Below are 24,098 nucleotides of genomic sequence, written 5' to 3'. Positions count from 1 at the left end.
GACAGGTTAAGGTACCTTTCTCCAAGGTTCTTCCATATGAACTACAGACAACGTACAATATAACCTGTGCTACATGACATCCCTACCTTTGAAGCTAAAACATTTGTGAAATGTACATATAAACTTAAGAATACTGTAGCTTCATGGTTTAGAAAAATATTTACTCTGCAAGCAGTCAAGGATTTATATGGTAGACAATAACCTTCACGTATTTCCAAACTCAGTACACGGGAGACCTATCCTGGTAGTCAGCGGCTCATGCATGACATCTGAGGAGGAATAATCAAACTCTGATTTCACATGATCAGAATTAATATCAAAGGTTGGAGAAAGCCCTCCTGAACTCAAGATACAAAACACAGATGGTCATTGAAAAGAGAGCCAAATAGAAAGAAATATGGTGTTCTCTACTTTGAATCAAGACAAGGGAATTCAGAGGGGGGGGGGAGGAAAAGAAAAAAGGAGCAGATCAGCAGAGCTAGAGATGCAGGAAATGAAGAACTGCAATCCATTCCACACATTCGCAAACAAGTCAAATACATTGAAATGTGCTCATGAACTCACATGCAGAAATATCTTACAGGGGGGGGGGGGGAAACTATTCTTATCTAGGTGAATATTAGGTGTATCAAGGAGAACAGTCTTTCCAGTCTAGCAAACCTAGCAGTTGTACCCTAGTAAATTGTAGACAGATTGATTATCTAGTCAGATAATATATGATCAGGAAGATGAGGACGAAAGATGCCACAAGTGTAAACATTCTCCGGCTTGATTTGGTCTCGAAAACCTACAGCAGTAAAGAGTTCACCATACTAAGCACGGAAACAGCCACCTTAGAAAAAAGAATACTACAAGGGAAGGAATCTCATTCACATACCGACTTGAATCGATCCACAGTTCCAGAAAGGATTCCCCTTGATGCATCCATTTCATTGCCCTAGTTGATGAATACAACCCTTGTGAGAACAATGATAGGCACATGACTTTCAATTTACCATAGAGAATTCGGTATAACTTACCATTCGGTCCAATACCCGGTTATGATTCTCAACCTCCTCATGTATATCTCCGGTCAACTGTTAACATATGAGGTGACGAAAAATATAAATATTTGCTTTAGTGACAAGAAGCATGAGCTTAACTTTCGAAGATAAAGTTTTCCAGCAAAGAATTACGATCATTTCTCTTAATATATATATATATATATATATATATATATATATATAGAGAGAGAGAGAGAGAGAGAGAGAGAGAGATGCATACTAATCACCTAATAAACCAACCACTCAGTCTCTTTCTTACCAACTTAGTCTAGGGGAGAATATTACTGGTTGTGGTGCCCATGTGCAATGCCAAATGCACCACCAACATATTGTGAGGAACAATATGAAGGAACTAGGTTATAAGGCAAAAGGTTATGATGCAGAGTTTCAGCAAGAAGAGAAGATGGGCCTATTGTTTTGGGTTTGGTTCACTTTCTTGGGTAAAGTTGGGCTTAATTTGAGTGTCTAGTAGGTTATGTGAGCCATGGGCTTCATATATTTGAGATTACTATTGTAATGGGCCAATTCTATGAGCCTAAATATAAAACCTCTACACAGAATTAAGTAGTTATTTTCTATTTTTTAAAGTTTTCTAGACGGTTACTCTTTTTTAAGATTGAAAGGGTTTCCTATTTTGAGTTGTACCCTATTGTTATAAATGAAAGAAGGGTTGTGTTAGAATGCATATCGTGGGGCTCAAACAGAGTCTCATGATTAGCGCTAGGCACTAATCACGATATCTGTTCCTGCCCCACCGTGAAGTCCTTTTTTATCTTTTCTCCTTTACCTAAATCCTATATATTGCACCCTATTATTCTCTTAATGAATTCAAGAGACATTACGGCTGCAACTCTTCTCTCTTTTCTCTTCTCTTCTCTTCTCTACTTCTTCTTCTCTGATTTTCGCAGGTTACATGGTATCAGAGCAGAGTTCCTAGGCCTGCATAAGTCCCTCTCCTTGTTTCTTCTCTTTCTTTTCCCTTCACTTCTACGATTTCTGGTTAGCTCTACCAGAGGTTCACGAACCTAAAGAAGGGGGTGATTTTTCACCTCTGTGGTTTTATTGGTGTTTATTGATTGTGGATTTGGTGTACAGGATGTAAATCTGCTCTTCTTCAATTAAGAGCAGATTTTTTATTTTTTGTGGTGATGTTTGTGATTGTTTGATTGGCAATCAAGTGCCATATTGTTGGTCTGTGTTTTTGGGTGGTTCTTCCATGTTGGAAGCAGTCCCATCGATTTTTTCTTGAAGCTGTGGGTAATGTGCGCTGATTTGATTGGTGGCAGCAGATTTTTTTTTGGGGGGCGAGTGTTTTGCTTCCTTTTGGTGACTTGACTGGTGTTCTTTGTCCCGTTTGAAAGTAAGACTTGTAGCGAAGGGTTATGCACAAGTGTATGGTGTGGACTACTTAGATACCTTTTCACCCGTTGCCAAACTTTCTTCTGTTCGTATTCCAATCTCTCTTGCAGCAACGTATCACTAGCCCTTATTTCAGCTTGATGTCAAGAATGCATTCCTACACGGCACTCTGCAAGAAGAGGTTTATATGGAGCAACCTCCGGGGTTTGTTGCTCAGGGGGGAGTCTGGAATGGTGTGTAGATTGAAGAAGTCCTTGCATGGGCTGTGCGTGGTTTGGCAGATTCACTGAGGTTGCTCTTGCTTTTGGCATGTCCAGCTGTGGAAGTGATCACTCGTTCTTTTATAGACAGTCAGGTGCGGGGAGGATTTTGCTGATTGTATACGTGGATGATATTATCATTACTGGTGATGATTCGGTTGGTATAGCTGAGCTGAAGTCATATCTTCAACAGAAGTTTCACACTATGGATTTGGGGAAGTTGAAATATTTTTAGGGAATTGAAGTGGCTCAGTCTCAAAAGGGAGTTTTTCTGTCACAACAAAAATATGTGTTGGATTTACTTATTGAGACAGGTACACTTGGGGCTAAACTTATGGACTCACCAATGGACCAGAACGTGAAATTAGTTGTTGAAGGAGTAGATGCTCTTGATGACCCTGAGAGATATAGAAGACTAGTGGGTAAACTGAACTCCCTAACAGTTACACAACCCGACATTGCCTTTCCAGTTAGTGTGGTGAGTCAATTCCTTTCCTCTCCTCGGACTTCTCATTGGGATGCAGTTGTTTGTATTCTATGGTATCTCAAAAAGGCTCCAGGCAGAGGGATTGTGTATCGTGATAATGGACATAGCAGAGTTGAAGGATTTTCAGATGCTGATTGGGCAGGATCTCCAATTGACAGAAGGTCAACTATTGGATACTGCACATTTGTTGGAGGGAACCTTGTTTCATGGAAGAGCAAGAAGCAGAGTATTGTGGCTCGTTCCAGTGCAGAGTCAGAATATAGAACTATGGCACAATTGACTCGTGAATTGATATGAATACAGCAGCTATTGTCTGAGTTGGGCTTCAAGACTTAAGTTCCCATGCGATTATGGTGTGATAATCAGGCGTCAATTCATATTGCTTCTAATTTTGTGTTTCATGAGAGGACAAAGCATATTGAAATTGACTGCCATTTTGTTCAAGAAAAAATGCAGCGTGGATTGATTCTTCCAAGTCATGTCAGAACAGGAGAACAACTTGTGGATGTGTTTATTAAGTCTTTGGGTAATGGGAGGATAGAGTATATTTGTAACAAGCTGGGCATGATTGATATATATGCTCCAGCTTGAGGGGGTGTGTTAGAATGCATATCGTGGGGCTCAAACAGAGTATCGTGATTAGCGCCAGGCACTAATCACGAGATCTGTTCCTGCCCCACCATAAGGTCCTTTTTGTTCTTTTCTCCTTTTACCTAAATCCTATATATTGTACTCTATTATTCACTTAATGCGTTCAAGAGACATTACGGCTGCAACTCTTCTCTCCTTTCTCTTCTCTTCTCTTCTATTCTCTTCTCTTCTTCTTCTCTGATTTTCGCAGGTTACAGGTTGTAGTAGCCCCCACGATTTATGACGTTAAAAAAAAACAGGCTTTTGTTTGCCTTGGCTGTGAGAGATAGTACACATGTCGAGATTCCTTGCAATAGTGGTGTGCTGCCATTAGGGTTAGTGTAACTTAGTGAGAGACTGACCTAGGCCATAGGTGAGAGGGCCTTAGTCATATCCCCTTCTTCATCCCTTCTTCTTCTTCTACCATATTCCCTTGCATTCTTAACCCTATTGAAGCTGACTTAGACCTTCTGAAGTTGTGCCATTGCCAGCTGGTACCATTGAAGTAAGATATTGTCGGTGGTGATTTTAGAACAAGAGCAGGTCACCCTCCATCCTTCCATACCTTCAGCAACCTGTTGTGGAGGTTTTCTGCAGAAACTTTTATCCACATGTAACTCTCAATCTGGCCATCAGTTCCCCAATGGATTTTGAAGTGTTCTATTATCGACCTAGAGTTGAGTTCCATCTATTGGTTAGTTTGCTGGATATTACTAAGTCATTGATTTCTGAACTTACTTTCTAATTTCAGTCCGGCCTTCATCTCTCTTGATCTAACCATCAACTTGTTGAGATATTTGGAGGACCATCTCCATCGATCCAACTTTGGTGTTGATCTGACCAGTAGTTTGTAAGTTTTTGATTGTTACTAAATCTGTCCTTTTACTTTCTGTTTCTGTTCTTCCTATCGTACAATCAATCTAACCCCCGGATTCCTATCAAACTATGAAGTATCGTTCTTCTACCTATTCCCCACAGTCGACCAGAACTTAAGCTGATCTAAGCCTTGGTTCCTTAGCCATCCATTCCCTTTTGTTGCTGGAAATTATACCCTACAGTCCTACTTGTGGCTTGGGTTTACTTACTTGCTGTTTTAGTGAGTCTAGCCCTATCAGGTTTGCCTCATGTATTGACATCAGTCCAATCCAAAAAAATTCAGTTCCTTCTGACCTGCCATCTGGCAGAACTAGGTGCCCATCCAAAGGTTCTTTTCTCTTGCCTCTCAGATGGAAAACATAAATCTTTGGACGGGCACCTAATAGCTCGCCTTTGCAGCCTCTTTAGGCATTTTCACTTGTCTTTTCCTTCTTTGGATGGTGAAGACACTGAGAATAACAAAAATCACTTCAACCAAGATGAGAACATCAGGGTTTCCTGGCTACTAACACAAGATTATATCTACACTGCAATAAATAAATAAATAAATAAACCCCAAAAATCAAGGTGTACTAATTGGAGTGAAATAACTACTTTGAAATCAATTCTTGCATTGTCCATGATTTGTCAGGACAACAAATTAATTTTGAAAAAAGTGAAGTTACGTTCAGCTGATCAGTTGACCCCGGGTTTAAATCTTCTGTTTATAGAATTTTCGGTGTTCATGATATAGATCCAGCTTCTATATACCTTGGTACCCATATGCACATCCCTCATTCTAAATCATAGGCCCTTGCGGTTGTTGTGTCTAGAGTTGAGGCTCGTCTTGGTGGCTGGAAAATTCCATTCCTCTCACAAGCAGGGAGACTTGTGCTTGTTCAGTTGGTTCTTAATGCCATACCGACTTATCTAATGTTTTGTTTCTTATTTCCTGTATAAGTTTGTCGTCGATTAGATTCAATTAGTTCTGTTTTTGGTATGATGTCGTCAGTGTGAAGGGATTTACCCCTCTCTCATGGTCAACTATATGCAGACCAAGGAATCAAGGGGACTAAGCTTTCGTATTAGTGTTGTTCATAATCAGTCTTTAATCATTAAGTTGGTTTGGAGACTTCTTAATTCACCAGATTCAATGTGGGTTTTGCTTCTTAAGAATCTTTATTTCTGAAACCAACACCTTCTACATCCTACATTTAAACCAATGAATTATTTATGGACATGAAATAGCATCAAGAAAATATTGCTTATGGTTCGCCAACTTGTATGCTGGAAAATTGGAGATGGCAAACAGGTTCCATTTGGAGCTATCCTTGGATTCCATCTTTGGAGGGATTTATTATTCTCAGATCTGTTTCTCCTCACCCATTATTTCATCCAGTGTCTGATCTCTTTTCTAATTGTAGATGGAATGAATGCCTTGTTTGGTCACTATTTCCACCGATGGTTGCCAATGGAATTTTTCAAGTTCAGATTTTTCCAGCACACTTTGATTGTCAATATTCACACCTTCCTCTCTCAATGGGAATTCTGCAAAAAAATGTTGCTCAGTTTTTTTCTCAGTCCGACACTCATCTCACTAGTAGACATTCAATGAACAAAGTTTGAAGATTTCTTTAGAGGTTGAAAGTTCATCCCATATTTAAATTGTTTGCTTTTTTTGTGGACATAGATGATAGATGTGTGATTGTAAATCTGATACTGAGTCGGATTGGCACATTTTTCTATCGTATGATTTCTCTAAATGTGTTTGGTTTGCAGGACCTTTGAGTGTGCGGATTGATGCCTTTTGACCTTCCTCTCTCTTGCACCTATTTCATTCCTTTTTATCAGATCAGTCTGTCCAAGTTAGATAAAGTTAATTTGTTTTCTGTTGCTTCTCTAACGTTCTATTTTCTATGGTCTGCAAGGAATTTGTGTCTATTTCAACAATTCACCACTCTCCCCAGCATGTTGAATCTAATGTGCAACGTTGGGTATGTGATTTGGGACTTTTTACTTTATGTTTTCCTCACTATCCAGGACTTGATAGGTAACTTGATATGCTTCTTGACACACCATCAACAGCCACTGGATCTACTAGTTTTAGATCATCAATGTTAATTTCTGCTATTTGCTTTGATCAATTTACTTCTCATTTTGGGTGGGCGGCTGTTATTTTAGACAACAGTAACTTTGTTTGGGGTGTATGTATTTTAGTCAATCAGAATGTATCCATGAAGCAGGTTCAAGGATTGCTCCAGGGGTTGCAAGGAGCACTGCAAATGGGGATGTCGAGACTAGAGATCTGGATGTGTCATTCGGAGGTGGTTCGTTGGCTCAGCCAAGATTACCACGAATATTGGGCCTGGCAGTTGACACCTGACATTTTGGATATTTTGAGTATTATGTCTAAGTTCTTATGGGTATATAATGGGTCCGTAAACTATGAACTCATGTTTATACTTAAGTACTTAGCACAGGTAGCATATAGCTCTCATTGTAGTGGTAATATATGTGTATTTGACTTCGTTCCTTATTAGTGTCATCTTTGTTTCCTTCTCATAAAAAAGAAAAAAAATAAAAATGAAGAACACCTAAGAGAGAGAGCAGCAGGTTTTATGTAACAGTATGTTTATTTCTGCAGGCTGTAGCTGCTCACATACTATGTCCGCTCAATTAGCAGAATCCCTAGCGCTGCAATCTGGGATTATGGAAGCAGTGCAGGTCAGAGTCAGCGAAAGCAAAGTCTGTAAAGTTGCAAAGGGACCTGTGGAGCTTTGCCAAGATCATGACCATAGCAACTTCTAGATATCTTATTATCCATTATTGGACTCATGTCTAAGTTTAAAATATGTTTGTTGAAATACATTTCTAGTCACTTAAATAAAGAGGCCCATTCATTTGCCATGCATGCAATGCAGGGAAATGAGAGCCATTCATGGTTTCTTCAATGTCCAGGGTAGTTAGTCAGAAGCATTCACTTTTTTACAGGGAAGTCTGCTGGGAGGAATTCCTCGGGGCATATTACACCAAGGGGGTGGATCGAAGCGATTGCAGCGAAGAATTGATCTCAAATGAAGCACATCATATACGGGCATTGTATCCTATTTATAATTATGTCACACAGTAAACTTAGAACAACTCTCAGATACAGCAGAAATTTCAAGCCAAAGATCATGACTGAAAACTTATTTGAACCTCAGAACAAGTTTTGTTAGCCTGGAAATCTGGACATTATCTACTTTTAGGAAATACCCGCTAGATGTAAACCATTCACCTTGCAAAAGGCCATAGCATAGAAAAAGAGAAAATAGTATGTAACTAAACAACAAATTTCACCATGAATCAGGATTCCAATCACACAAGAAAACAAGCCACAAATATATAATTAAATGGTAAAACAAATAGTGATTTCACTTACTCTCTTTAGTAGATTGACTCTGTCTTGCAATCCATCGACAGCTCTATCATTGTCGTGTTCATCAATTTCATGTGAGGAGTATGATGAGGAGGCCCTGATACCACCCTCCTCAATGCCATCGAAGAGAGCGGTTCTATGGCTACGCACCTCCCTGCACATCAAGGCATCGAAAATATGACGCAAGAGAGAGAGAGAGAGAGAGAGATGATGATGGATGAGCAACAAATATACTCTGCTAACTCCTATCACCCAAGTAATTAAAAAAAAAATCCAATTTTAGTTGGGGCAAGTTTTACCCTGCACAAACATTAGTATGTAATATAACTACAGCAGCATTTGTGTAACATCTTTATCCAGGAAAAGTAAAGAGGGGGGAGGGGGGGAGAAAAGCTTTGCCAGGATCTGCACAGATACGTATTAGGGACATATCTTGTTAAAATTTTCCAACTTCTTACAATGATACTGGGAGTAGAATTGGGACATTTGTTCTTTGATTGGAAGATTCTTCAACTCTTTTACAAGAAAATATGGGGAGAGAGAATTCCTCCTTCAAGGATTGATCCAGCAACAATATCGAAGCCAGTGCAAATTTAAAAGGTCTAAGAAGGTGAAGGATTTCTTAGAAGGATGGAGAAAATTATAATATTATTTTATGATTGAACAGCGTGGATAGTGATAAAGACCCATGATGCTGGTTGATTTATATAGGAATAGTTTAGAAGGGTTTTAACTGTAGAAAATGAGTTCATAGGGTTATAAGGTTGGGTTTTAGTTGGGATGTCAAAGGACTGATGGTTAACTTCACGAATGGATGGGTTAAGGTTGGTGTAACAGATCAGCCAACTAGTCAGTAGAGCCGTAGAGGAAACAAACGAAGTAACAATTAGCTTCTTCGTAGCAGCATCCTGCACAAAGTGGCAGTCAACCTTAATATGTTTGGTTCTCTCGTGAAACACCGGGTTGCTGGCAATGTAAATTGCAGCTTGATTATCACAAACCATCTTCATAAGCTGAGTAATTGGAAAACCCAACTCTTGAATAAGTGATCTCAACCACATTTACTCAGGTATAGACGTGCAGTACGAGTCATAGCCCTATACTCAGCCTTAGCACTGGATCTAGCGACAGTTTTTTGTTTTTTGTTTCCCCACAAGACAAGTTTGCCACCAATTAACGCGTGATAACATGTGGTAGATCTCCTATCACCATCAGCACTGGCCCAATGAGTATCGAAAAACCCTACCAAATCCATATTCCAATGTGGACGATAAATGAGCCCCTTTCCTAGAGCCCCTTTAGGTATCTTAAGATACAACAAGTTGCCTCCCAGTGAACGTTCTTCGGTGACTGCATAAATTGGCTAATAACACCCACAACAAAGGAAATGTCAAGTCTAGTAACAGTTAGATAAATAAGCATCCCAATTAATCATTTGTACCGAGGTGGATCATCAAACACTTCACCATCATCTATGCCAAACTTCTGATGAAGGTCCATAGGAGTATCAACTGGTTTACATGCAAGCATACCACTTTCAAACAAATGATCCAACACATATTTCTGTTGTGATAGACTAATCTCTTTCTTGCATCGTAGTACTTTTAACACTAAGAAAATAATTGAGGGAACCCAAGTCTTTCATCTAAAAGTGCTCATGTAGAAAGGATTTGACCTCTACAATACCAGGCCCTAGGTAATTGTTTCAAAGATTGAGTGATCAGAATAGCATTGTGAAAAATCACATTTAGAAAACAATGGAGCCGAATTTGTCAAACCAGGCTCTAGGTGACTATTTCAAACCATAAATAGCCATGTATAGCTTACATACACTATGTGAATCCTCCTCCTAAGCAACATACCCTGGAGGTTGCTCCATATACACCTCTTGTAGATCACCATATAAAAACGCATTCTTAATATCCAACTGATAGAGTTGCCAATCTAAATTTATAGCCAAGTTGATAAGAACTCATACCGAATTTAGTCGAGCAACTGGTGAGAAGGGCTCAGAGTAAGTCACACCATATGTCTGAGTAAAGCCCTTCACAACCAAACAAGACTTAAGCCATTCAACTGCACCCTCTAAAGTGTACTTAATTGTGTATACCGAACGATACCGTACAAGATCCATACCGGGAGGTAAGTCTACCAAGGTCCATGTCAGTCGAGAGAGTAAAGCATCCATTTATGTTTCCATAGCCACTTTACACCCAGGGTAAGATAAAGTGTTTTGATAAGTCTAATGAATGGAGTGAGTAGATACGGACAAGACAAGATTATGTAAAGCAGAGGGAAAGTGAGATATGAAAACATAATTTTCAATAGGGTAAGCAGCCATGAACTTCTGTGTACAAGAACAGGTGATCAGGCTATAAAATTCATGAAAAGTGTTATTTAGTTTATGATTTTAATTTGATATTCATGATTAAATTGATATCACTTTGTAATTTTTATGATTGTAGGCAAACAATGGCAATCCGGATACTTGAAGCATATTGACTTAAGCCGTAATCACGTGTTTAAAGATATTTACAAGCCTTTAGAGATTCAGCATCAATGTTGCACGGAGATGATACAAGCTTAGGAAGTCAAATTAATTACAAGCCTTATATGGATTTGCCTGGTTTTGGGTTTAGAAGTTATGGGGGAAGAAAATATATAAATAAGGTTTGGAAGGAAAAAAGGGGATTTAGAAAAGGGGAATATGGTTTAGAAGAGAAGAGGGGAGAGCTAAATGCTGTCTACGGTTTTCCCTCTCCTATCTCCCCTAAAATCACTCTCTTTTCTCTCCCATCCCTCCACGGTTTTTCTCTCTCCCATCTTTCCTAATATCCCATCTCTCCTAAGATCTCTCTCTGCCCTCAAACTTCTCTACTTTCTCTCTCTCCCATCTCTCCAAAAATCCTCAAATCTCTCCACGGTTCTCTCTAAAAGCTCTCCCTTCCGTCTATTCCTCTCTCACGTTTTATCTTGGAATCAGCAAGGGAAGGAGACATTGAACACGCAAAGTACCTCACCACCACCGTCGCCCTTGTGTTGGTTGCATCACCATTCAGCAATTTCACCCATCCTTCATCGCATCACTGTTTCAGTCACCTCATCCATCTTTCACTACATCACCTCGTTGTGCTTCATTGGAGATCATTGCTGCAATATCATGCCGTTGGTTAGCACCATAAACAGCTAAGTTTCTATTGTCTTTGGGTGAGATGAAACATTGATTCTTTTGATTAGTTTAGGGGCATTTTCGGATGAGATCTTAAGTCTTTCCTAGGTCTCATGAAATTGCTCACCATTGATTCTTTTTATTCTCTCTGTGATTCCAATTTCCTATTCAGGCAATGGTTTTCTTGTGATTGTGGTTGTACCGATGATAGTCTATAGCTGACCGAACTAAGTGTACTAAGCGAGAAGCAAAAGACAATAGTGATTGGCAAGATAGATTATAACTAGGATGAATTGTAATTATCTTTTTGTGCTGTTATTAGGCTTGTAGCGGTAATGAATCGTTTGGTGTGCATAAGAGATTAATCAATAGGTCAATGTGGATTCGAAACCTAAAGGCAATTTTCTCCTAAAGATTTTATTTTCTCACAATTCGAAACCTGAAGGCAGTTTTCTCCCATAGATTTTATTTACTCACAATTTTGCAATTTCTCATCTCTTTTGATTAATTAATTTCTTTTTCAAAAACTTCTAAAAAGCAAATACAACTTAGCCTTTAGTTCCACGTGGATATGATACCCTTTCTTACCGCTGTTCTAGTAGTAATACTTAGGTTAATTAATTTTTAGTTTTGATTCGATAACGACTCGATCAGCAGGTACCTTTGTGAAGAGCCAAAGGTAAGTCAGGGACCTTTAGTTAGAGGAGCAAATGGAGTAGTTGGCGTTGTAGCAGTAGATGGCCTTGTTCACTTATGCTGCTAATACACTTGCAACGGAGGAGGGGATAAGACACCTGGAACATCGTCAAAAGGCACAAGCACTGGCAAAGGGGGGCACAATTATTATCAACCGTGGGATAGAATTAGGCAAGGGAGGGACAAAATATGGAATACTGTAAAAGAAAATAACATCGGCAGTCACAAATTGCCAATGAGTAATTGAGTCATAACAACTATATCCTTTCTGGGTTTTAAAATAACCAAGGAAAATACACTTGACAGCCCTAGGAGGCAGCCAATAAGTAATCGGGTCGTAACACCTATACCCTCTCTAATCCTCGTGGTAAGATGTTTCTCCATATTTTCCTCTGTTTGTCCTTCTATTTCTCATTTTCCCTTCTAGTCGATAGCCTCCATTTCTCTTCTACTTATTTGCTTTAGTTTCACATCCTATTTTCTAGGAAAGAACTTCTCTCTTCCCTCTCATTAGTCCACCCATCGATTACTCCCTCTTTCCCTCTCATTTCTTATCTTCTTTTTTTTTCTCCCATCAGTAGCTAGGCATGTCCCATTTCAATACTGGGAAGATGCCGTTCTCACTGCTGCCTATCTCATCAATAGATTACCTTCTCGGGTTCTTGACTCCTGTAGCCCATCTGATGTTTTACTGGGGAACTCCTCTTTTATTGAACCTCCCAAGGTGTTTGGTTGTGTGTGTTATGCTAGAGATACAAGAACTCCAGGCAAACTTGAACCTAGGGGCTTACGTTGCATTTTCTTGGGTTATTCTCCAACCCAGAAAGGTTATGAGTGTTACCATCCCCCTTCCCGCCGTACTTTGGTTAGTATGGATGTTGTCTTTCATGAGACACTTTCCTATTATTCTTCACCACCTCTTCAGGGGGAGAGTTCTAGTGAAGATGTGCTGCCTTTTGAGATTCCTCCTCTTGAGGTTCCTCTGGCTATTGCCTAGCCACCTACGGCTGCTACCCAACCCCCCATGGCTGCTGTCCAGCCTCCTTTGAATGCTGCCCAACCTTCTTTAATTGATGCCCAACCTCCTCTGGCTGTTCCCCCCTCATCTGAAGGGAATCCTTTACAGGGGGAGACCATAGAAAAGAATGTTGTTAATGTTCCTATTCAGGGGGAGCTGACTCCAGTCCAGAGAACTATTGGTGACTTTCAGAAGAGGATTGACAACCCCAATATACTCACCTATAAAAGGAGTGGAACCAACAGAGAGCAGCTTCAATCCACTACAGCACCAATACCCATCCAGTTGCCGGCTGAAGATCCAGATCCTTCCTCTCCTAGTGAGCCCTCTTCTTCCGACCTACCTATTTCTCATCGCAAAGATACTAGGACTTGCACTCTGCATCTCATATCTTGTTTTGTTTCTTATAGTTCTCTTTCTCCTTCTTTTCGTGCATTTGTATCTTCTCTTTCTTCTGCTTCGATTCCTAAAAATTGGCAGGAAGCATCTACAGATGGAAAGTGGAAGGCAGCAATGTTGGAAGAAATGAGAGCACTACACAAAAATAATACGTGGGATCTTGTGGCTCTTCCTCCAGGGAAAAAACCAGTTGGACGTAAATGGGTCTTTGTGGTCAAACAGAAAGTTGATGGTTCAATGGATCGATATAAGGCACGTCTAGTTGCAAAGGGGTTCACTCAAATTTATGGAGTTGACTATCAGAAGACCTTTGAACCAGTGGCAAAACTCAACACTGTCAGGGTGTTATAATCTTGTGCTGTAAATCTTGGCTGGGATCTTCAGCAATTAGATGTAAAGAATGCCTTCCTCCATAGGGAGCTTGAGGAGGAGGTATATATGGACATTCCACCAGGCTTCTCCGATGACAGGACCAAGGGCAGGGTCTGTAAATTGAAGCGTGCCCTGTATGGGTTGAAGCAGTCACCTAGAGCCTAGTTTGGCAGATTTCAGCAGGCTATGATTTCAGCAGGCTACAAGCAAAGCAATACTGATCACACTTTGTTTATCAGACGAGTTGGTGACAAGGTAACCCTTCTCATAGTCTATATGGATGATATTGTGGTCATTGGTAATGATGGTGATGCTATCAAGAATTTGAAGCTCTTCGTTGGCCGTGAATTTGAGGTAAAGGATTTTGGACCTCTAAAATACTTTCTAGGGATAGAAGTTGCTCGATCTTCGAAGGGCATCTTTCTTTCTCAAAGAAAATATATCCTTGATCTATTGTCTGAGACTGGGCTGCTAGGTTGTCATCCTTCCGATACTCCTATAGAAGCTACTACAAGACTTAAGGAAAAAGAGGGTGAACCTGTTGACAAAGGTTGTTATCAGTGATTAGTTGGCAAACTAATCTATCTCTCTCACACACGACCTGACATAGCCATTGCTGTACGTTTGGTGAGCCAGTTTATGCATGATCCTTATTCCTCTCACATGGAGGCAGTTCGTCGTATTTTGCGGTATTTGAAGTCTGCTCCAGGAAAAGGAATCATTCTCTCTCCCAATGGTCACCTGAAGATTGAAGCTTATACTGATGCTGATTGGGCTGGCTCTACTGATAGAAAATCAATTTCTAGCTATTGTTCCTTTGTAGTTGGGAACCTTATCACATGGCGCAGCAAGAAGCAGAATGTTGTGGCAAGGTCTAATGCTGAAGCAGAATTTCGTGCGATGGCCCAAGGAATTTGTGAACTCCTATGGCTTAGAGGATTGTTGCAAGATATCGGTGTTGTTGTCCACCTTCCCATGAGTCACAATAAAGCAGCCATTAGCATTGCTCATAATCCTGTCCAGCATGATCGTACTAAGCATGTGGAGGTTGACCGACATTTCATCAAGGAGAAGCTCAAAGCTAGACTCAGCTGTGTTCTCTTTGTGAAGTTTGCTGATCAGTTAGCTGATGTGTTCACTAAGGGACTAAATGGCAAAGTGTTTCTTCCTATCTTAGTCAAGTTGGGCATGCATGACATATATGCTCCAACTTGAGGGGGAGTGTTGGATTGTATGGGCCAGAATACCATGGGGGTATTCTGGACATTTTCCTCTTTTATTTTGTTGCTATTATGTTGCTTTTGTATGTGGGTTTTAGTCCCACATCGCCTATTGTAATTCTGTCCTATGTTTTCAATATTATAAATAGATGAGCTTAGGGTGATCATAATCATCCAAGCATTATTCTCTAATTCTTAATCTCTCAACATAAATCAAGGGTTATTTCTCCCCTAAGTTATCTCCACAATATCAGCCATTGATCCCCCTTTTTCCCACCCTTCTATTCCACCTCATTAAATTCAAATACTTTCCTATTTATGACTGATTTAAATTCTGGAAATTAGTTAAAGATCTCGTCGTTATCATCTTAAGTTCTGGCTCAGATCTAGATTCAAATCTTCCCATATCTAGCCGTCAAATTCAGATCTCTTCCATACCATTAGTGGGCACATTACCCCATAGTTGTCATGGCGTCCTGGCGCTGGAGAAATGTGCACATCGACCAACGCCATGGCGTCCCTGCAATTTCTGGAACAAAATAGCAGTTCCAACGCTGCTCTTGTCTCTCTCCCTCCTCGATTTCTTCTTCTTTAATTTCCTGCCTCTTCCCCAACGTTAAACCCACTCCCTACTTCCCTAAATCTCCTATTTTAGCCTTGGTTTCTGAGTTTTTTCTTTTTGGGCGGTACTACCAGATTCTGAAAGCCATCGTAGGATCCTTACATACACATTGACTGGTTCTGAGATTTGATCCATAAGTTCTTCTCTTGGGCGATCCATACTTGGAAGTTTCATATGCAGAAGTCTCTCTTTCTGTGAGATTCAAATTTTCGAAGTAACCTGCAACTAAGACATCCGCCAGATCTGATTTCAGATCTCACCATTCGGTTGCCAGCAGAATTTTGGGGCTATTTCTCGTTGGGATCAGCAGACCTTGGCACTGCGATTTTGTTCCAGAAATTGCAGGGAGAATCGTCTTCATAAGAAGGAGTTTCCTCTGCTGGAACTACTCCAGTTCACCGCCCCTCTTTCTATCGTGTTATTGCAAGGTTGAAGAAGACATATTAAGTCTTTAAGATTGCAAGTGAGGACAACTTATATTATTTACATAAAATCCCCTATATTCTCTACTGCTATTCTGTTTAGCCCATTCAGTTTTATCTTTAACTCCATTAAATTACAGTTCTGCCACTCCTTTACAACTTCAGATTAATTACAATTCTGCCATTGCTCTTATAAATCTTGATTTATCTACTAGTTTTCCATTCAATTTTTCCATTCAACTTTGGAATTAATTACAATTCTGCCATGGTCGACATGAACGCCATGGCGGGCGAAGTGCCAATATATCGATCAGACACCGCTCCACCGACTTGGATCACCATGACACCATGACAACTATGCATTACCCTCAGGCTAATCAGATTCATTAGATCTGATAGATCTGCATCATACAGTTTCATATAAAGAATAAGTCATCAAAAAAAATATATATTATTGGGAGGTTCAAGTCTTCAGTTCTGATTTTATTTTAAGTGCTTATTAAGGGCTAGCATGTGGGTCCCAGTTCATAGAGGGTGGACCTTGGTGCAACGGTAAGGTTGCTCCATTCTGACCTAGTGGTCATGGTTCGAGTCTCTGGAAACAGCCTCTCCGCGAAGCGGGGGTAAGGTTGTGTACACTATGACCCTCCCCAGACCCCGCAGTGGCGGGAGCCTCGGGCACTAGGTACGCCCTTTGTGTGGGTCCCAGTTCATCGAATCCCATATAAGTCAAATCTGGTTTCTTAATTTAAGATGAGTGTATTCCTGTCATCTAAAACTAAACTAATTTGTACATACCATTTTTAGGTTTGGGGTCCATAATTCCTATTTTTATTCAGTCTAGAGCTCAGATTTGTTATAAAATGATAGACATGTTTAGATCTTTTACATAATTATTTAGAGTTTAATTTGCTTTATTCTCTGGCCATATATAACCAGAAGAACTGATTTTTCTCTTCTCCTATTCTTTGTTTTCTCTTTTTGTTCTGTATTACTTCATTTTACAGGATTGTACCGCCTTTGATCTGTAGCAGCCTGCTTCTGCTAACTCCATAGCTGAAGATTGATCAGACCCTGTGATGGCAGCACATTGCATTTGAACCTTAAGGTAAACTAGGCTCAACAAGTTGCAACAAAGAAGTTGTGTAGGATGGCTAAGCAGCTTAAGGCCTCAGCATAGGATGTGAAATCTACAGGCTACAGAAGGAGAACACTGAAGCCTGATTGGAGGCCCTGGAAGGCAAATCTTTCAGACCTGCTGGAAGGTGGATTTGAGGATGAAGTCTCAAGGATCTAGCAAACTGGGTCATAGTTGAGATTCTGTGATGATCAGATGAGCCTAAATCATGATCTTTTTGGAAATAGTTTGTTCCTTAGATTGGAAATGATTGTTATCGTTCTGACAAATGAAAAATCAGAATGTGTACCATCTTTCTGTGAAGATTGCCAATGGAATCTTTAATTTTGTAGACGTAAAATCTGGATGGCAGAAAATAGCAGCTCGTTAAGTTGGTAAGTCTAAAAAGGTCTGCGTCCTAGATCTAGGCTCAGAACCTGTCTTCCTCAACAAACTGTCAATCACTGAACCACTACTAATGTAAGGCTGGATCACGAAGGACCTACTAACCCCAGGCAGGATATTGGATGTCCTTCAAGTAGACATCGAGTGGAGTTTCTGGATCCCTGAATTGATCTCCAAACATCAGCAGCAGATAATTCAGGTGGGAAGATTGAATGGATTAATATTTCAGCAATAAAATACCTATCAAACCAAATCGCATGAAGCTGTTGTGGTTCTGCCAATCAGCACTATAGCAGTAGGATCTCAGCCAATTAATCACCAATCAATTGTAACCTCAGCAGCAGAAGATTGATTACCTCGATCAATTATAGGTTGCAGCAGATCACCAAACACAGAAATTAATGTAGTTCTAGATTGGTAGAAGACCAACTAGAACCACTAACCAGGATCTGCTATGGATTAGGGAAATCCGCTAGGTCAAAATATGTGAAGTTGTGAAATTAAGGTTAGGGTTTGATGGGACCTAGGGTTAGATGTTAGGGTTAAGTTAGGAGAGTGTGGATTATATGGGTGAAGAGAGATGCTGAAAGTTATAGTTAAATCAGATGACTAGATATGAAGTTATTGAGGAATCCTAGTAGAAATAGGATTGAGGGGTAAAAGGGTAATTTCAGACAATCGGCTGAGTGGATGGTAATGAAATTTCGATCAAGTCTCTCTAAGAGTTTGAGGACGATTCAATCAAAATTCAGCAGGTTCTATTGATTAGATTTGGCTGTGCAGAATTCTCGCGAAAATCACCTTGCATGTGACCTACTAAAAGGGAGGAAGAATAATTGCAGAATTTCAAATTCAGACTTAACTTGTTGTTTGAAAATATCTTGAACCCTACAAAGAATTTCCAGCAACTGAATATGTTTCTTCAAGAGATCAGCTAGGGCAGAACTGGAGCTTGAATAAAACCTGAATGGAGATCGATGGAATAGGGTTGGAGAAGGGAATGGCTATCTCAGCCTGGGCATCTCACCCACCCTATCTCAGGATTTTCACAAAGGCTAAAGCCAATATTTCATTAATCAAATTCGTGTTCAATGCTGGCCTCCCTTACAAACTTATATAGAAGACTCAAAAATAGACCTAGACACTAAAAAGGAAAGGCCTAACACTATCCTTAACTAATAAGGTAACCTAAATTGACTAAAAAAGTGAAATAATAAAGAAAACAGGCTCAAAATAGGACTCGAACTAAATTAAGGAAGTAAATCCCGTTTTCCTATTTTCTACCCATATTTTAGACCCATTAAATTGGCCAATTACAAAATACACCCATGTGATCAAAAGCACAACACATATATTACCCAACCCAAAGCTTATTTCCACTAAAATAAGCCCCCAGTGACTTATTTACATCAGAAATTGCTTGGAAAATAAAAGAAAATAGAAGATAGAAGATGATAGATAGATAGAAGAAGGGGGACAGGGATGGGTCTCTCACCCACACTACCTCTCACCATACCTGTCTCTCACAACTACACGATTAACAACCACTCTCCTTTTTCTATCTCATCGTTGGTGGTTGAATACAGTCCTCCTTTAATTATGATGAATAAAACCATTACAAGAAAATAGTAACTCCTTGTAGCTATTGGAAAATTACAAAATAGAAACTCTATAAAAACAGCTACTTGTTGGATAAGGAAAACAAAAATAAAAAACTCAATAAAATAGAAACTCTTACTATCTAAAACTAAAAAATTAGAAACTAACTAACTAATTAGTAATTACAAGTAAATAGAAGCTAATCAAAATAGAAAGTAGATAATAATCTAAAAGATCTCAACAGCAGCTTCCATTCTCCTCCACGCAAGCTGTCCATATGGGCCCCCCACACCATTGTTCATATGAACAGGAACCCTGGTACTGTTCACATGAACAGTAACTTTTTCTGAATACTATGTGATGCTCAATCGAACCAACTAAAACCTGTCACATCAGCAGAGCCAGACTGTCTCCCACAGCAGTTGAATCCCACAACAATACTGGGCTGGTTTTGGGGCCTTGTTCCTATAGCTACACATGGACCTGTGATCTATATCAACTACCCATTAAAGAGAAGGTCACTGGGGAGGGAGATGTGGAAGGGTTGATCTGATCCTACACATAAATTTTATCTGTAACATGTAGAAAAGTATGGATTGAAGAATTATTGCAGGAATGATGGTGGGAATTACACTGAAAACGATGTGCTAAGTAGTGGGGTTCCATTCATTCATTACAGATGGGGCACAAAATGCTTAGATGATCTGTTTCTGGATGAAGAAGTTTGGAATTCAAAACTGCCAGAATAAATGGACAAGATTTAGAATCAAAGAATCCAACATCGGAAGAGCATTAAGAATTTGGAAAGAAAAGCCCAAACGCAATGCAACTTGTTGACAAAATAACTCTCCTACTAGGAGCAGTTGATGCAGAATCATCAGTACCAAAATATGGAAGGAAAAGAGGTAAAATCTTATACAAGTTTCTTCCAACCAGGAGGGAATTGATGACACCAAAATTAGACGGTGATATGGTGATTTAAGTTACCTATGGTAGCTAAATTTTTGGGAGCACCTTAAGTAGCATAGTAGCTCCTGCTACAAGACACTTTTGGCTGGCTAAAGATTTTTATTCATGCTAGGTGCCTCAGCAGATCTAAAAGAGTTTAACCTGAGATTACAATAAAGGGATTAAAAAACTAGCCCTGCATTCCCTATCAGTTTTAAGAACTCTACAGATTTGTGTAATGCTAGTTTCTGAAAGGATGTCATAGATCATACTAGTTTCCTTTTCGAAATCCTTCAGTAAGAAGGTGATAGATTACTTCCTCAACGACACTAGATGGATAGCAAATGAATAGAAGTTTCCACCCACATAGTGTTTGGGAGGTTAAAATAATAAACCACTTATTATTAGAACATCCTTTAATAAGCAATATTCTCTTCATCGACTAGATAGAAGCAATCCTCATCAATTATGTCATACCAGAATTCTAAAATAACACAGTAGTAGAGATTTGATTTCAAATCATATTCTTCAAGTAAAACAATTCAGTGAAACATTGTCATATTGACAGTAGAAAATTAACAATCTATAAACAGTTTTTTATTTTTCTTCTTTTTCTTTAAAAAAAAAACACTCTATGAACAGATTAATTTGTCTGTACAATTCACCCCAAAAAAAAAAAACTGTCTGTACCAGTAACTAAACATAAAATTCAAAATCCCTCTTTGAACTAAGTTATCTACAGAATCCAGTCCAGATAACTATAACTGCCAGCAGTGACTAGAGAAGAAAATGAATGAACAAAGATCAACTAAAATATTTTTGTAGAGGAAAAATGACTAAATATAAAAGAAAACAATTCAAAAATGTAAATAGATGTCTGAGATCCACCCAAAATAATTAATTAAATTCTGATGTTACCACAAATGAACAACACTAACAACATTCACCATGATTCAAGATAGATGATTACACATTTCAAAAAAAAAAGCCAGCAAGACTTGGCGGCAATAAGAGAACAAATAATATAACATTCTTCTCTAAATGCAGACAAATGAGGCAACATTAAGGAAAAGCATGATAATTAAGCACTGGGATTGTGGTGGGGAGATGACAATCTCTTTCTCTTGTTATTTCAGCTAATTCAGCCTAAAATTAAAAATCCAGCATGAATGAAATTTGCATTTATTTTAGAACAAGAATAATTGAACGAAGATAAATGACAACGGGAAGGTGCGTGGAGACAAACCTCCTGGGATTCATGGCCCGCAAGGTACCCTTCTTTAAACAGTTAGACAGGCTATCAGTCGTATTTGGTTTCTCTGTCCAAAAAAATAATCCAATATGATAGATTATCTAAGAATTATGTAAACATACCAACAAATTACCAGAAAATATGATCCAATCGTAACAGAAACTCAAACCAAACAAAAACCAAAGCATGCAAAGAAAACTTACTAAAGGTGAAAGTAAGAAAAATGCAGAAAGAGGCGAATTTTATAAAACACTGAGCTTCAAAATAACTGGAAGAAAGAAAGAAAGAAAAAAAACTGACGAAAATGATAAATTACCAAACCGAACAATCAGAAACAACGACGTAAAAGTAGAATTATAGATGTCAATCAAAGAAATTTTTTAAAGACAATTGAAATCGACAGAATCACCATCGTGAAGTATCAATCAATCTTTCCACAAAAAATTTCGAGATCAACAGAAATTAAATTCAGATCTGAACATGAGCTGACGCTTATCCTTTATAGTTTCTTTCAATTTTGTAAATTTTCAAATTGTTAGGAACGAATGAGGAAAAGATAAACATACTTTCTCGGAACTGAAACTGAAGGAAGTCCTTCTAAAGCTAAACGGTAGAGCGACTGTGAGTCTGCAATCGATTACCACTCTATTATATACGAACAGAAAGAGAAGAGACGAGAAGAAAGATGAGCGTTCACAGTTGCGTAAAATTCTGTCCTTCGTGGGGCCACATAAGGGTTGCTCATGGGCCCGAACTAGGATTGAGATCCAGAGCAGAGTTAAAGCCCTACGTAAATGGCCGTGCTTGGGATATAATGGTCCTAGCATGATCCTAGGCTATGTAGAAGTAGAACCCTAGTCCTCTGGCAGTTTCCTTCACCCACGGTATACAAAGAATCCCTTAGTTTAGAGGGAAAGGTGGAATGGGATTGTTGGGAAGATGGGACCCACATGTTGGTGGGGTTTTGTTATTTTTTTTTGGTAAAACTAATTTATTACCATTGGAACAATGTTCCACAAGAGTCAGCATACATAAGAAGGGAAATACAAGAGGGGGGGTATTCATCCAAACATAAGAAGATTGGGAGATGGCACCAAGAGCCGCCAGACGATCCGCAACAGCATTAGCTTCCCTGAAGACGTGTTGGAATATAACGACATCAAACAAGTTGCACAAGCTCCAGTAATCTGATATAAGGATTGAAGCGCTCCAAGGGATGGAAGATGATTGCCGGTTCAGGATGTTAACTAAAGTCTGATTGTCGCTTTCAATGACCACCAATTTGATTTCACTATGAACCGCTTGAAGAAGAGCTTGGCGAACGGCCCAGGCTTCCCCAAAGAAGGTTGTACATCTGCCAATGCCTGCAGAGAACGCAAATAAAAAAGACGCAGTGTCTAATCTACCGATTCCTCCAACTGCTGCGGGACCAGAATTACCCAAACTTGCACCGTCCACATTAATCTTCACAAAATTCGAAGGAGGCAATGACCAACGGAAAGAATGCTGGGGCGACGAGAAGGGCTAGAGGGAACGGTGAAAAAGGCTTTAGCACTTTTGATTGCTTTGTAAAGGATGTTGTTGATGCGAAACGGAGCGTTTCGAAAGACTATATCCCAGTAACCAACCCAGATTTGCCAAAGAATACTGCAAAAGAGAGAGGTCTGGACCAACTCTTCTCTATTAGATCGGAAATTTAGGTTGAGCATCTCAGTGATCCGGTCCACCAGATTATGAGTACTGAAGAATTGAGACAGCCCTGATAACCTCCAAACTTCTTGAATCAGAGGGCAATCCATGAAAAGGTGTGCATGAGTCTGATTAGATTGGTGACACAGGTGACACGTGGGTTTGATATGAAAACCCCTGAGGTTGAGGAGATCTGGGAGAGGGAGACGGAGTTGGACAGTTTTCCAAATGAGATGACAGACTCTAGGGGCTGTTGGAAGACGCCAGAGCTTAGACCATGGGACTGGTTCACTAGAGTGGTCGCCAGAGAGGATGATTTGATGAGCAGAGGAGACCGAGAAGACGCCAGAAGGGCAGGGTGCCCAAATGATATGATCTTCGCAAGGGAAGATAGGGAGGGGGATGGAGAGTATGGCCAAGGCAACATCAGGTGGCCACCAATGGAAAAGAGCATCAAAGTTCCAAGACCCAGAGGACCTATCGATGAAAAAATTGACGGTGATTGGCGTATTACACGGAAGAGGAAAAGGCGCCGAGGAAGGAGGAAGACTGGGAATCCATAAATCAATCCAGGGGTTGATAGAAGAGCCATTACCAACTTGGAAGAATAAGCCCTTACGAAGAAGAGGACGAGAGGAGCACACCGATTTCCACCCCAAGAAGTAAAGGTGGGGCAGCAAGCCTGAAGAAAGGAAGAATTGGGAAAGTACCTAGCTTTCATAAGCCTCGACCAAAGAGAGGAAGGCGGCTGAATTAACTCCCACCCTTTCTTAGCAAGGAGGGCTAGATTCATAGTGGCCGAGAGCCTAACATTAAGCCCACCCCGATCCTTGGGTTGACAAATATGGGACCAGGAAATAGTAGGGACTAACGATTGGTTCCCGTTGGACCAAAAAAAGGATCGACAAGTAGAATCAAGAGCTCTATGAATAGATGAAGGAAGGGAAAAACAAGACATTGTGTAGAGGGGCATCGCTGCCCATTTCAAGATCATGGAATGCGTTCTTGATTCAACATCGGTGGCCCCTTGATCTGGCACAAATAATCCTCTCGATCCCAGTCCCACAATTCCCACGGGCAGACAGATATATTTGGTTACTACATACATCCTCAGGTAT

At 39.8% G+C, this 24,098-nt stretch overlaps 1 protein-coding gene across 3 annotated transcripts; it reads right to left on the bottom strand.

Annotated features, from left to right (window-relative positions):
- Positions 1 to 485: 485 nt before the first annotated feature.
- On the bottom strand, positions 486 to 21,970 carry LOC122641324 (bet1-like SNARE 1-1). 3 transcript variants are annotated; one of them, XR_006329885.1, is made up of 7 exons: positions 21,858 to 21,970; positions 21,286 to 21,358; positions 8,056 to 8,206; positions 1,020 to 1,076; positions 878 to 937; positions 625 to 787; positions 486 to 592 (listed from the first exon to the last, which is right to left on the bottom strand). XR_006329885.1 is itself a non-coding variant. In XM_043834528.1 (6 exons), the coding sequence occupies exons 2-6, from the start codon at positions 21,297 to 21,299 to the stop codon at positions 698 to 700; spliced, it is 372 nt and encodes a 123-aa protein (XP_043690463.1). In that variant the 5' UTR covers positions 21,300 to 21,358; positions 21,858 to 21,970; the 3' UTR covers positions 486 to 697. The 3 variants fall into 3 exon arrangements, 2 of the variants coding, with proteins under 2 accessions (XP_043690463.1, XP_043690464.1); XM_043834528.1 differs by having other exon boundaries at positions 486 to 787; XM_043834529.1 differs by lacking the exon at positions 21,858 to 21,970 and having other exon boundaries at positions 486 to 787; positions 21,286 to 21,359.
- Positions 21,971 to 24,098: the final 2,128 nt, after the last annotated feature.

Source organism: Telopea speciosissima, chromosome 10, assembly GCF_018873765.1.
Source record: "Telopea speciosissima isolate NSW1024214 ecotype Mountain lineage chromosome 10, Tspe_v1, whole genome shotgun sequence".
In the NCBI taxonomy this organism is placed as follows: Eukaryota; Viridiplantae; Streptophyta; class Magnoliopsida; order Proteales; family Proteaceae; genus Telopea; species Telopea speciosissima.
This window is presented reverse-complemented; position numbering and strand designations above follow the sequence as displayed.